Below are 13,709 nucleotides of genomic sequence, written 5' to 3'. Positions count from 1 at the left end.
TTGTATCCCCTTCTTTTGTTTATAATAATAATAATAACAATAAACTTTATTTTAGCATCTTTAAAGAGGCATCTCAAGGCGCTTTACATAGAAAGAAATACAGAGCTTAATACAAATAGAATAAACATGCCTAATTAAAGTTCTACATTTGGATCCTTACTCTCTCATCTTGTCTCTTCCCTTCACAAAACCCTGACAGAAGAACCAACCTACATTATGGATCCAGCAGAACATATCCATAAACTCTCCTAAGGGTCCACTCTAGCAGCTGAGTACTGCTCCATTTCTTTGGAAACTGGCCACTCAAATGCCCTGGTATGAGAGATCCCTCAGGACAAGATTTTGGATGGGACTTAATGGCCCTGTGAGGAAGCTGGTTCCTTTGGACTGATTGTCAGTCTCTTCAGGATTTTATTGCTGAAATCATAAGGGCTGACATTCTGCTCTCAGCTTTGGTGGTCCTGGAGACCCCCTCTATCTCATATATATATTTATATTATAGTGCGATCAAAGCAAGCCCCACATCCACTATGGATGCATTATGATACACAGTCATTTCTGTACACAGGCCTTGAACAGTGTTACTATGATCACAATTATTGGTGTCCAATATTTGGTGTTTTTGTGACTCATGGCCATTGAAAAGCACGACAACATTGAGAGTGAAACCACCTGGTATTGTGATTCACATCATGTCTGTTAACCAACACTTGTCAGAAGTTCCACATACACAAATGGAGGATGGAACCATGGTGTCAGCAGGGAAGGTAGAGATTAATGAGTTCAATGTGAAAAGTGCCAGTCACCTTGTGTTGGGCTAACTGCATCTTGATCTTGTCAGGATCATTGGCGATCTCCAGCTCTGAGTCCAATGCTCTCTCTGACTCTTCCAGCCAATCCATCAGCTTGTTCCAGGTCTCATGGAACTGCAAAAGACAAGGCCATGAGAGTCCAATTCATTTGTGTTTGCCCAAAGAGAACATTCCGTTATCATTAACTAACCCTCGTGTTGTTTAAAATTTCCCATTTTTGGGTAAACTATCCCTTTAATTCAGATAGGATTCAATTTCAACTAAAGTTGGTAAAGTTTCAACCTAATGGCATACTGAGTAAAACAAAGAAAAACAATGGCTTTAATTCTTTTTTTTAGCACAGGAGAACTTTCACACCTGTTTGGCACGTTTCCTGGCATCGTCGAGCAAGCGTCCTCTCTCCAACGATCTCTGCACAACCTTTTCCCAGCGGCCCTGAACACTCAACAACAGGTTCTTGATCAACACCACATCCTGCTTCTGACTGAAGTACTTCAGATGTGTTCCTGTCTTATCCAGATCCATGATCTGATCCCGATGTGAATTCACCTCCGTCACAAACACCTGCCAGTGTGAGAGTGAAAAAAAGAGCTGTGTCATTAATCTCAGGGAATTAGGCAGATTATACAGTGAATTCTATTAAATCTGGCAACATATTTACTATGTGACGAATGTCAAAATGTGGCCCAATTTATCTGAATTCACCCTACCATTCTGATCTGCAAAGATTTGGTTGGAACCAATTTAAATCATGCACTTTCAGACTAGATTTTTAAATCGAGCACTTTCAGACTAGATTTTTCAGGAATTTTGCAGTCTGAACTGAATGGATTTTTAAGTGTTTTGCAACCTGCTTTGAAATATAATGCTCATATCACTATTCAGGAACATGTCAAACACAACAAGCTCGATACTTCTACTCATTCTCAAGCCCCGACAGAATCTGCTCACTTTTTTGCATTTTTCCACCTGCTGATTTTTTTAAGGGAAATTCAGCGGAAAAAAAATTAACCTAGTAAGTGGAGTAAACTGGAGAGGTGGTGGCGTAGTGGGCTAAAGCACAAATCTGTTAATCAGAAGGTCGCTGGTTCGAACCCCACGGACACCACCATTGTGTGCTTGAGCAAGACACTTAACTCCAGGTTGCTCCGGGAGGAAGTGCACTGTAAGTCGCTTTGGATAAAAGTGTCTGCCAAATGCGTAAATGTAAAATGTGTTAAATAGAACTGTGAGGTCTATAATCTTATTCACAGCTGAAAGCATCATCACTTGTATTAGTAATATATTAAAGTATAGCAAAGAGGTCGGACTGGGGCAAAATTTCAGGCTGGGAGTCTGAAACTCATTTAGGCCATGCAGTCACAACACATTTTTAAACGACAACCTACTTTAATATATAAAAAAATAGCATCATTTACTTTTAGGACTATTAAAAAAGGTTTGGAAAGTGAGAACATTGCTGTTGTTCCCAACTATTAAATGAAACAGTAAGTCGAGAAAATTTACCGCTGTGATTAGTACTTGGAGCCAAGTACCAGCAAGCACAAAAACACAACGTTGGAAATAAGCCATAAAAACTGCAACCCCAAACTGTCCATATATATTAAACAATTTATGAAAAAACAAGCACAAGTCACTTATAATAAGACTAAATAATAATGAAAATGGCCAAAACAGACACAAGGCAGGCCAGGCCACCAGGATTTCTCCCAGTCCTCCCGATGGTAAATCTAGGCCTGGTTTTGTCAAATAATCAGTGGCGACAGCTACTTTTGGAATTATTGGTTATCGGCAGAAAATAAAACTAATAGTTCGCCACCAAAAGCTTTTCTCCATATGGGTGGCATTGGAGGGTTCTTCAGTACCACTGCAGCCTCTGGAGTTGACGTATAAACACTCACTGCTCATTTAAACATTATTGATCGTTGATTTTGATAGACAATGTCCCTTCTTTATTGTTTTTGGTTATTATTGGGATTTTAGTCACACAATAATCTGCATCAGTGATTTCATTCAATTTAGACTCTTCTAACCTCTATATCTCTGCCATCACAGTAATGAAAGACAAATATGTTTTTCTTAAAAAGAAACACATTCAATAAATCTATTTTAAAACGACCGATTAATCGGTTATCGGCTTTTTTGCCTCTTGGTTATCCGTATCGGCAAAATCCAATATCAGTCGACCTCTAAACGGCATATAATATCCTAAATTTGAGCTTCTTCAAAGTAGAAAACCTTTTGTCTATATTACAGCTCTGCATACTCTGACTGCCTTTGCTTAACTATCCGCTCCAACTCATCCATTTTAAAAGTTTGTAAAGGTTTGTAATGAAATTCCTACATAGGTTCAATATATATTTGTCTACCAAACTAACATAAATACAGCAAACCTTTGAATGGTATTGTGCTATAACAAAGAGTGCAGCATGCTGAGCTGCCCTGAATGCAAGTTAGTGTTAATAGACTTCAGCATAGATAAATGTGACACTGAGTGAAAGGTGAATCCATCCTGATGTGAAAGAGCACTGACCTTATGCTCATCTATCTGGAACATGATGGTCTCCAGGATGAGAGAGGCAGGAGACACCATGGTAAGGGTCTGTTCAGCTTGAGTCAGCCAGTTAATGAAGTCCTGCAGTGAGTTATGGAAGTCTGTTGCCATTGCCAAAGCCTCCTCCAGTTTCACCTAGGGGCCATTACACACATGCACACACACACACACACACACACGTTTAAAATCCTTTCCCTATCAGTTTAATGTGCAGAAACAACTGTAAGTAAGCCATTTGTAGGTTATCTAACATTTGAGGTGCCTTGCTTTTACATTTTGACATTACTTTTGTCCCTTTATGAAGCTGTTGTCCTAATGGGTTTCAAAAAGGTCTCAATTATGTAGATATGTCAAGTTAAACTATTTTTGTATTGGTCCTCACATGGATAGACAAACAAGAGCACACATATATCAGAATCAGAATGAGATTGTGTCATGGTGACAGAAGCTTTCAGTGCAAATGCAACCATATACTGCCTTTATAGACTAAGGCAACGGTTCTCAACTGGTTTTGTTTCAGGACCAAGATTTTACATATGACAGGTGGTGACCCAATACAGAATTAAGGTAACGAATCGGTTACCTAACGTAACCTCGGTTCTCTCTAGACGAGGGAACGAGTATTGCGTAAGCTAGCTTACACTACGGGAAAGATTCATCTTTTCTGAGATATTGAAGCCAAAAAATTATCCTTAATTTTGTATCATTTGTCAACGCAGTGCAGCAACTGCAGACCTTGAGCGGGCTAGCTAGCGAGCTCATTGGTTGCTCTGCGGCAACTGCTGCAGCCTATAGACGAACTTGGGCGAACTCGCGTCCAATGAGAGGCGTCCGCGCGCTACTGCATCAAAGCCCGCCAAAATGGGCGTGGCTAGAGTGCATATAAGCGTAGTTCGTGAGGCTGGAACCCTGGTTTTCATTGAATGAAGCGAAAGTCGCCGTGGCGCGAAGCACGGCCGGCCACACAATACTGTTCCTCGTCTAGAGAGAACCGAGGTTACGTTAGGTAACCGATTCGTTCTCTTACGAGAGGTTCTCTCGTATTGCGTAAGCTAGCTTACGCTACGGGAACCCATTGTCAACGCTGTGCGCGCCAAGCATCCACTGCATGAGCCCCGGGGGTGAGGGGACCCGGGGGAGCCCTTGTGAGTGGGAGCCCTTGTGAGTAATATTTGGCCGGCAAGAGTGCGGGCCAGTGTGTGTGTAATACTGACAGATATCGCAGCACTGACAGACAGCGCGTGAAGGTCTCCCACACGTTTGACTGATGACAGGGCAGTCAGAAAAACGGTTTTGAGTGAAAGGTATTTCAAATCCACGGATTGAAGCGGTTCGAAAGGGGGGGCTTTCATAGTTTCGAGAACTATAGAAAGATCCCAGATAGGAACCGATGGGGGGGGGCGGGGAGTTCATCCTTCTAGCTCCCCTGAGGAAGCGGATGACCAGCTCGTTTTTTTCCAGTGACTGGCCGTGCAGGGGTTCAGCGAACGCCGCGACGGCCGCCACATACACTTTGAGCGTGGATGGGGATCTGCCCTTATACAGCAGCTCTTTGTAAAAACACGAGCAGCGACGACACCCCACATGTCTGTGGGTCCAGGTCTCTGTCGGTGCACCATTTTGAAAACACAGACCATTTTGACGCATAGAGTCTTCTCGTGGAAGGGGCTCTAGCGTGTATGATGGTGTTTATTACCCCTTCTGGCAGAGCGACGGGTAGTCGCTGATCACCCACGTGCAGCGCCCAGCTCTGGGTGGGGATGCCAGATCGTGCAGCGAGCTTGAGAGAGGAGATCTGCTCTCACTGGGATGGGCCACGGCGCTGTCAGTGACAGCTGCGTAAGCTCCGGGAACCATGTCTGATTCTCCCAACGTGGGGCTATGAGGAGCACCGAGTGACGCTGCTTCCCTGATCCTCTGCATTACCTGTGGCAATAGCGAGACGGGAGGGAAGGCGTAAAGCAGGCGGTTGGGCCAGTCCTGGGCCAGCGGCCCTCGCTCGAGAAAAAATTGGGCAGTGAGAGTTCTCTTCTGACGCTAAAGAGGTCTATCTCTGCTCTGCCGAATATGCGCCATAACTTCTGGACTGTTTGAGCGTGCAGGGACCATTCCCCTGGGGAATATTGTCTCTGGACAGACTGTCTGGGCCGTCGCTCAGGTGGCCTGGCACGTCGCGTCGCCCTCAGCGAGCGCAGGTGGCACTGGGACCAACTCAGTATGCGTTTGGCCAGATGGAAGAGGTTCCTGGATCTGACACCGCCCTGACGGTTTAGGTAGGATACCACAGATCTGTTGTCCGAACGGACCAGGACGTGGTGACCCTGAATGACCGGGAGAAAGCGCATGCCGTACTCGACCGCTATCATTTCCAAACAATTCATGTGAAGGAGCTTTTCCTGAACTGACCATAGGCCAAAAAAAAAAAACGGAGAGCCCTCGCGAGACCGCGCTCCAACCCGTGTTGGACGCTGCCTGTCGAGATGACTTTTCGGCGAGATACAGCTCCCATCGCCACTCCCCGCTGATACCATTCGGCCACTGTCCAGGGCTGCAGAGCTGAAATACAGGTCTGAGTCACCTTGATGGGCTGGCGGCCTGTGGCCCAAGCCCGGCGAGACGCGCGGGTGTTTAGCCAATGCTGAAGTGGGCGCATGCGCAGTAAACCCAGCTGAAGTACTGCTGCGGCTGAGGCCATGTAACCTAGCACTCTCTGAAATTTTTTCAGAGGCGTGAGGCTGTTCATCTGAAAGGACGCGGCTAGTCGCTGAAAACGGCGCGCACGCTGTGTAGATAAGCGAGCCGTCATTGCCACGGAGTCTAGTTCTATTCCAAGGAAGGAAATTGCCTGACTGGGCTGTAGTGAGCTCTTGGTCCAATTGACTGCAAGACCCAAACTGTTCAGATGGCTGAGGAGAACTGTTCTGTGAGACAGAATGTGTATGTGACTGTGCCATAATCAGCCAGTCGTCCAAATAGTTCAGAATTCGCAAGCCCTGACTCCGCAGGGGTGCGAGCGCCGCATCCATGCACTTCGTGAAAGTACGGGGTGCTAAAGACAGGCCGAACGGAAGGACGGTGTATTGATAAACCTGGCCGCCGGCTGAATCTCAAGAATGGCCTGTGACGGGGATTTATCTGAATCTGAAAATAGGCATCTTTCAGATCGAGAGAGATAAACCAGTCCCCCTGGTGCGTATGCGCGAGGAGTTTCCTGATTGTAAGCATTTTGAACTGTCTTTTTGCAAGCACCTTGTTCAAAACCCTGAGATCTAATATTGGTCTTTCTTGGGAACAAGAAAATAACGGCTGTAAAACCCTGACTCGCTCAGAGAAGGCGGCACTTTCTCTATGGCACTTTTGCACAGAAGGTTTGCTATTTCTGAACGAAGCATGCAGGCTGCTTCCGTGTTCACAATAGTTTCGAGCCGCGCTCTGAAGCGGGGAGGGCGGCGATCGAACTGTAGCAAATAGCCCTGTTTTATTGTGCTTAACACCCATTTGGATATCCTGGGATAGCTTCCCACGCTTTGAAGCGTAACGCTAGAGGGTGAATGGCCAATCGCCTCTGATTGCCGCACACAGCCAGCTGAACAGAATGTGTGAGCCGCTTACTGTGCTTATGCATGACTGCTCGCAGACAGCAGGGACAGGCTGTTTGTTCTGTGAGTGACTTCCGATTGAGGTGAATGGGGAAAGAGTCACATCTGTTAAGTGATGCGCGAGCATAGTCACGGCACGGGACTTACATACAGAGAAGTGTTTGCTGGCCGTGTGACAGAGCGGGCAGAGAATGGGCGCCAAGACGTATTCATGAGCGTGTTTATTGACTCTAACACTCGAGCCGGCTGTGTCCGCTTTATGTGAGTGGGCTCTGATCGGACATCGGAAGTGTAATGCTTGTGTGTAGGGGTGAACACTGGATTGTGGGCACATTTTCTACACATAAGGCATGTTTGCTCTTTACAAGATTTCTTTGGGTCGCCGTGAAAACGGGCGTTTGAGTGCAGGCAAGCCGGGCAGTATCACCGGCTTGTTGGCTGCTGAATCCACCACTGCAGTAGCCTGAGAGAAGGGGACTGACAGAGGGCTAAGCTTTGATGGCTGTCCGCTGCGGCGGACTGAGCCGCCGTTTCTCAACAAAGCTAGGAGGACTTCGTTGCTCAGGTTTCAACGCAATCTTAGGCCGAGGCCCGCGGGGGGGCGGTGGTCTGCGGCGGCTGTCTGAGCGCGACCTAGGGCGGACGCCCTGTCGACGCTGAAAAGTCTGGCTTTGCTGAGCTGGGCGCTGTGAAGAGGCTCGTGCAGGAGGCTGGTCACGTGGGCGGCCTGCAGAGGAGCTAGCACGACGAGGCAGGAAGAAATTCATGGCTTGGGTGGCTTTCTGGACTTCTGTGAAACGGTCAACAATGCCACTCACCGCGGAACCGAAGAGACCGGACGGAGAGAGCGGTGCGTTGTCCGTCGCACTCCTTAGATCTGAAACAGCCTCTGGGTGTCCGCCTTTCTCATCCCATTCTCGAAGGAGGTCCGCTTGGAGGATCTGTAAGACGGCCATGGAATGCAGAGCAGATGCGGCTTGGCCGGGCGGCGCATAGGCGCCGCCAACACAGGCGGAAGCAGTTCTGCAGGCCTAGACGGGAGCACCGGTTTAGACCGCCATCTCGCGGAGGGTGGGCAAAGGTGTGCTGCTACCTAATCCTCTGGATTCCTGGGCCGAGGAGGAGGCTTGGGAGCCTGACCACTCCTCGCTGTCCGAGCCATGATGGAACAGCAACCCTTATCCTCCGCCTCGCCATCCCAGATGGCAGCAGTGCGGCCGCTCGGCGGCAACTGCGCGTCCCGGGGGCGGGAGGGTGAAAGCAAGACTCGATGGAGAGGCTCCGGCGAGGCAGTCGCTTCTAACACCGGTTCCGCAGCCTTTGGGAGCGGCGCTTATTGCACGGCGAACGAAAGCGCGCGGCGGCTTCGGTTTTGCATGCTTCGAGTCGAGCCCGCAGGGTCGACATCGGAAGCTCCTCGCAGAGGTCGCATCCGCCGTCAGCGAGGGCGAGCTCTGCATGTTCCCGCCCCAGGCAGAGAGCGCAGATGAGGTGGCGGTCTCCGGTGCTGAGAGGAGCGGCATGAGCCGCAGGAAGTGCGAGGCATCTTTAAAAAGACGCTCGATACTCTTTTGTGAAGTTCGCTGAGGAACTTAGCTTGCTCTAAAAAGGATACATCGCCGGATGGCGTAGCTCGCAGGATGGCTGAAGGTGGCGAAGACGGCCGGCTTCTTCGAGCGCTGTCCAAGCTTGCTAGATGCCCCTAGAACGGCGACGCAGCTTCCAGTTCAGAGATGCGAAGAGCTTCGCTGAAGAGATGAAAATCAGGGTTCCAGCCTACGACCTACGCTTATATGCACTCTAGCCACGCCCATTTTGGCGGGCTTTGATGCAGTAAGCGCGGACGCCTCTCTTTGGACGCGAGTTCGCCCAAGTTCGTCTATAGGCTGCAGCAGTTGCCGCAGAGCAACCAATGAGCTCGCTAGCTAGCCCGCTCAAGGTCTGCAGTTGCTGCACTGCGTTGACAAATGATACAAAATTAAGGATAATTTTTTGGCTTCAATATCTCAGAAAAGATGAATCTTTCCCGCTTACGCAATACGAGAGAACCTCTCGTAAGAGAGCCTGTTTTTAATGTATCCTGCCGCATTGTCTTGTATCTTGCATAGTTTTACTCATGGTTTTCAAGTAAAGGGTAATCAAGAGACATTATTTTTGTTTTTGATGTCAAACATATTGCCATTCTATAATTACATGTCCATGGGATTTATCTTTACATTTCCATCCATATATTGTAACAATTCTTATTTTCTTCATACATAGTTATATTTAATAGAATCTAAACTTTACACGTTGGAAAAGTAATCTCTTTTGTTCAAAAAGTAGGTGGATATAACAAAGCACCTTGCTTTTCATCTTTCTGCTTTTGTCGAGTTTGAAAGTAAACATTAAAATGACCTCAAATATAAATTATTTTGATCTTCCCTTTAGCTAGATATGATAATCAAGACACTTGGGCACATACTCAAGGGCGCATTATGGGCTGAAGCCCAGGGGCCTACAACTCCCATGGGGCCCAGTGGGAGGAGCGTGTTTAAACGCTTCCAGCGGGAGACGTGGTTGTTGACATAGTAACAGTGTGCAACCATTTAAGGCGTCCGTTGAGTGCTTGTTCAATGCACTGTAGTCCCTCTTTATAAACTTGCCCTTATATTTAATGCAATAATACATTATATAAGCATTTTTTATTAATAATACCACAGCTACTGTTACTACTATAAAATTGTGATTAATTTTAGGAAGGGTGATAATGTGTAATTTGATAAACTTTTATTTTGCCGAATGGCACAGTGTTGTCTCTTTTCCTTGTCATCAGTGCTGTTTAAATTGTCGGGGCTGTCTAGCTGTTTGTGAGGTCTGACTTGCTCTATACTGTAGCTCTTTAAACTAGAACATTTTCACAAGACTTCAAATGGGTCGCCTCAGTGTTGTCATTTGTGCCGAAATATCAGGGGCAGCCCAGTTGATACATGCACGCTCCAAAGGTACAGTATGATAGAGCATAGCAGATTATTTGCAAAAGTGGTGCTTTAATGGCTCACACCACACTCCAAAAACCAGGCTTTCTCAAAGGCTGCGGAGAACACTGGCATCTGTACCGAATAGATCTGCCACCCATTTTTGAGCCGCGATCCACCAGTTAAGAAACACTAAACTAAGGGCATTTCTAATCTCATAATCTTATCAAGATAATCAAAGTTTGTAAACGGAATTGTTTTCCTTATGTCACTGTTCTCCTCATGCACATTACTGGTGGCCAGAGGAGGATGTGAGTCACAGGAACTGGAACATAATTACTCAATGACTTCATCGGACAGCATATAACTCACTGTATTAGGCGTGATATCTGGCTCACATGAGAAGTGTTGAGGTATTTTTTAGATGACTTCACTACAGAAACAGTTGGCAAGATCTTGTGTGGTCTAAATCCTATTGTAAACGGATGTCTTTGCCAATCACCAAATTCTGCAGATTATACACAGCAAAATTACCTAAATCAAATTTACATCAAATTACAACTTTTATATAATTCTATGAAGAGCCAGATCTGATCTTGGCTTCTGAAGCCTTCAAATGAAGCCTTTTGTTTCTCACTGAATATATGTGGATTTTGATCTTACAAGGAATAGTTCACCAAAAAGAAAATTCGAGCATTATTTACTCACCCTCATGTTGTTCCAAACCTGTATGCCATAATTTTTTCATTGGAACACAAAAGGAGAAATTTTGAAAAGACTTCAGCCAGCTATTTTCCATACAGTTCACAGTAACCAGTATGGTGGAACGGACAACCGCACACGTGCATGTACATTTGCACCTGTCCTTAATCACCTTGATTGGTGACTCGGTGAAAGAGAGTATTTAAAAGACTGTGGCTTAAAACAAAATGCAGGTATAAGGATGATTGCAGTAACAAGGGAGGCGGTGGAAACTTTACAAGAGTGTCTGGCCGGACTGCCAATGCACTGTCCAACAGAGGTCCGGCATCGCTGTTCAGTGAGTGAGATCTCCGAGGATCATGTTGCACATGTTGCAGAAAAGCTTCATAAAAGTAGTCACACACTATATTCAGAGTTTTATGAAGTTATACGTTAGTATAAGATGAATAGACTCAAATTCGCAGAAAACCTTTACCTCGAATGTACCTCTCAAATCTCATTTGTGTACACGCATTTCAAAATTTTGCAAATAACTTGTCCGTTCCTCCAACAAAACTATCGTGTGGCTTCAGAAGACTTGGAGTATATTGCACATTTTATGGACTAATGTTATGATGATTTAATTGTGTTTTTTCAATATCTTTTTGGAGCTTGACAGCCACTTTTCATTTTTATTATAATCTACACTCTCACAGCTTGAACATTCATAATTTCTCCTTTTGTGTTCCATGGAAGAAAGAAAGTCAGGGTTTAGAATGAGTAAATTATGACAGAATTTTCTTTCTTTTTTTTTTGTCTGAACTATTCCTTTCAAATCCACCTTGATAACTTTACAGTCCACAGGCAGTCCTACTCTGTTGTGTCCTGATTTATAACTGGCTTCAGGCATGTGAAATCATCAAAGTAAAACGGCTCACAGATCTGAAATCACAGCTAGATTAACAGGATCTGCACTTGGGATCCGGCCCAACGGCCTGCTGATGTCAAACTGACAGAAGAACATACACAACACAGAGTACAGGGAGGAATTCAGATGCTGCGTATTCTCTCACCTTCCTTCCTGCCATTTTGGCTTGCACACACTCCCATTTGTCCTGCAGGTTATGCAGGTCCACGTCTGTGGTGCTGTCTTGACCTGCAGGGGTCATGGCCAAAATCTGCTGCCCTCTGTTAAGAAGTTGCTTGTAAATCTCCTCCTTGACTTCCAATGTACTGCACAGCTCCTATAAACACACACAGACAGCGTGATTTAAGACAACCTGACATATAATTACTATTTAGAGAGTTATTTTTTTTAAAGCTTGAGTAATTTCTGATATTTGAGACTTCTAAGTCTATAAATGGTCATACAACAAGATAAAGCCAGATATCACAAGTATGATCATTGTGTGTTTCATCCCCAGTTTCAAAGAAATGATTTTCCCAAAAAGGAAAATTCTTTCATCATTTAATCACCCTAATGTCATTCCAAACCTGCTTTTGTTTGTATTTAAAGGCTTAGGTGCAGCAGAAGATTTTAAGTGAATAATGACTTTTGGATAAAATTTCTATCCATTATGCAAACCTATTGTACAGATTCCGAAGACTTTTTGACTTGGTTTTAAATAACATTAGTGTGAGGGTGACAGAATTTTCATTTTTGGAGGAAAACAGTCTGAAATTTAGATTAAGCACACTGAGCAAAATTGTTCTCATGTAACAAATGCATAAATGTAAAGATCCCAATCTTTGTGAAATGATACAAGCTTTCTATATGTGTTAGATATCTGATATTATTAAACACACACCAGATGGGTGTTAAGCTGTTCACAGGCAGTGTCTGGTAAGCCACCCATGGCTTTTGATGCCAACAGCTGACGCTCTGTTTCTTTCAGACACTGCTGCATGTCTTCAATCTCACCATGGAAACCTTGAGCCTAGAAAACACAACAGGCAATGTCACAACAATAGACTCACACATTCATTACCAGCCTCAGGGGCAGACACTTCATTTAATCATCACCAAGATTATTAGTCTCTACAAATGGCAAGAAACAAGAACAATGGTGTCTGGGTTCAAATAGAGTTAGCATAGACAATAAACTGTCTTGATCTTTTTTTAATGGGCAATAATAATAAACATTTTTGTTAAACTGATTATAGTAATCCTTCCATTCAATTAGCTACAAATTGTCAAAATTGTACTAATTAGTGGTGGAACTACCTTTTCTTGATGGATCAACTTCTGGTTATGTGTTACCATTGCACATGGCATAACACTCCTCTATTTCGAACATTTTTAAATATATATTTTCCAATGTTTAAACTGTCCCTTTTTGCTTTCCTATTGTGTACCATGTGAAAGTTACATTTTAGTTTAGATTTTCATGGTCATGCCAAGAGTTGAAACATTGAAACAATTTAATTTTGCACATTCAAGGTTGTTAATTCGTGAATCTCAAGAGACATGTCAATAACATTTCCAGGTCATACCCCAAAATCAAAAGAAAAGAAAAAAAAAATTAAGCCTATTTTTAGGATTGTTTGCATTATTACATTACTTATATGACCATTGGAAATATTTCCCCCAGAATTCTCATTGCTGCAATGTAGAAAAAATGCTGAAATTTTGCAAGCATCATCTACAGACCCTACAGACAAAAAGGCTGCCCCTGTATTCTTTCAAAATAATTTAGATTTGTCAAAGCACTTTGGAGATACAAGCCAATGAAATGTGAACAATTGTGTCCACAGAATCTATTCTGCCAAATTTGGCAAATCAAGTTTCAGCAGATAATAACTTTAACTGTAAATGGCCATTCTGAAATTCGGCATATACCTACAGGATGTCTAGATGGGGCTGTATACCAAATTTTGAGATAATCGGCTAAAAGGCAGCACTATAATATTTTGTACACATAACAAATAAGTTATCATGGAGAGATTTTTGGAGTGTGGGCAATAATAACTTGCTGGCCTGTATCTTTCAGCGCAGTAACAAACTTAACAAAACTTGGTACACATAGACCAAATGACATTCTGAGGACACATGCCAAATTTGATCACTTTCCAAGTGGTATAGGTGGTGGTATAACTTAAGCAAATA

At 44.4% G+C, this 13,709-nt stretch overlaps 1 protein-coding gene across 1 annotated transcript in view; it reads right to left on the bottom strand.

The window, feature by feature from the left end:
- LOC127617767 (dystonin-like) overlaps positions 1-12,866 on the bottom strand; it is a 45,027-nt gene extending 32,161 nt beyond the window's left edge. The window contains exons 1-6 of the mRNA XM_052089845.1: positions 12,828-12,866; positions 12,412-12,540; positions 11,677-11,847; positions 3,346-3,501; positions 1,170-1,376; positions 807-926 (exon numbers count right to left, since the gene is read on the bottom strand). Coding sequence (XP_051945805.1) covers positions 807-926; positions 1,170-1,376; positions 3,346-3,501; positions 11,677-11,847; positions 12,412-12,540; positions 12,828-12,866 — 822 coding nt within the window. The remainder of the gene's footprint in view (positions 1-806; positions 927-1,169; positions 1,377-3,345; positions 3,502-11,676; positions 11,848-12,411; positions 12,541-12,827) is intronic.
- Between the last annotated feature and the right edge of the window lie 843 nt (positions 12,867-13,709).

The sequence above is a fragment of the Xyrauchen texanus genome, chromosome 24 (genome assembly GCF_025860055.1).
Source record: "Xyrauchen texanus isolate HMW12.3.18 chromosome 24, RBS_HiC_50CHRs, whole genome shotgun sequence".
Lineage (NCBI taxonomy): Eukaryota > Metazoa > Chordata > Actinopteri > Cypriniformes > Catostomidae > Xyrauchen > Xyrauchen texanus.
This window is presented reverse-complemented; position numbering and strand designations above follow the sequence as displayed.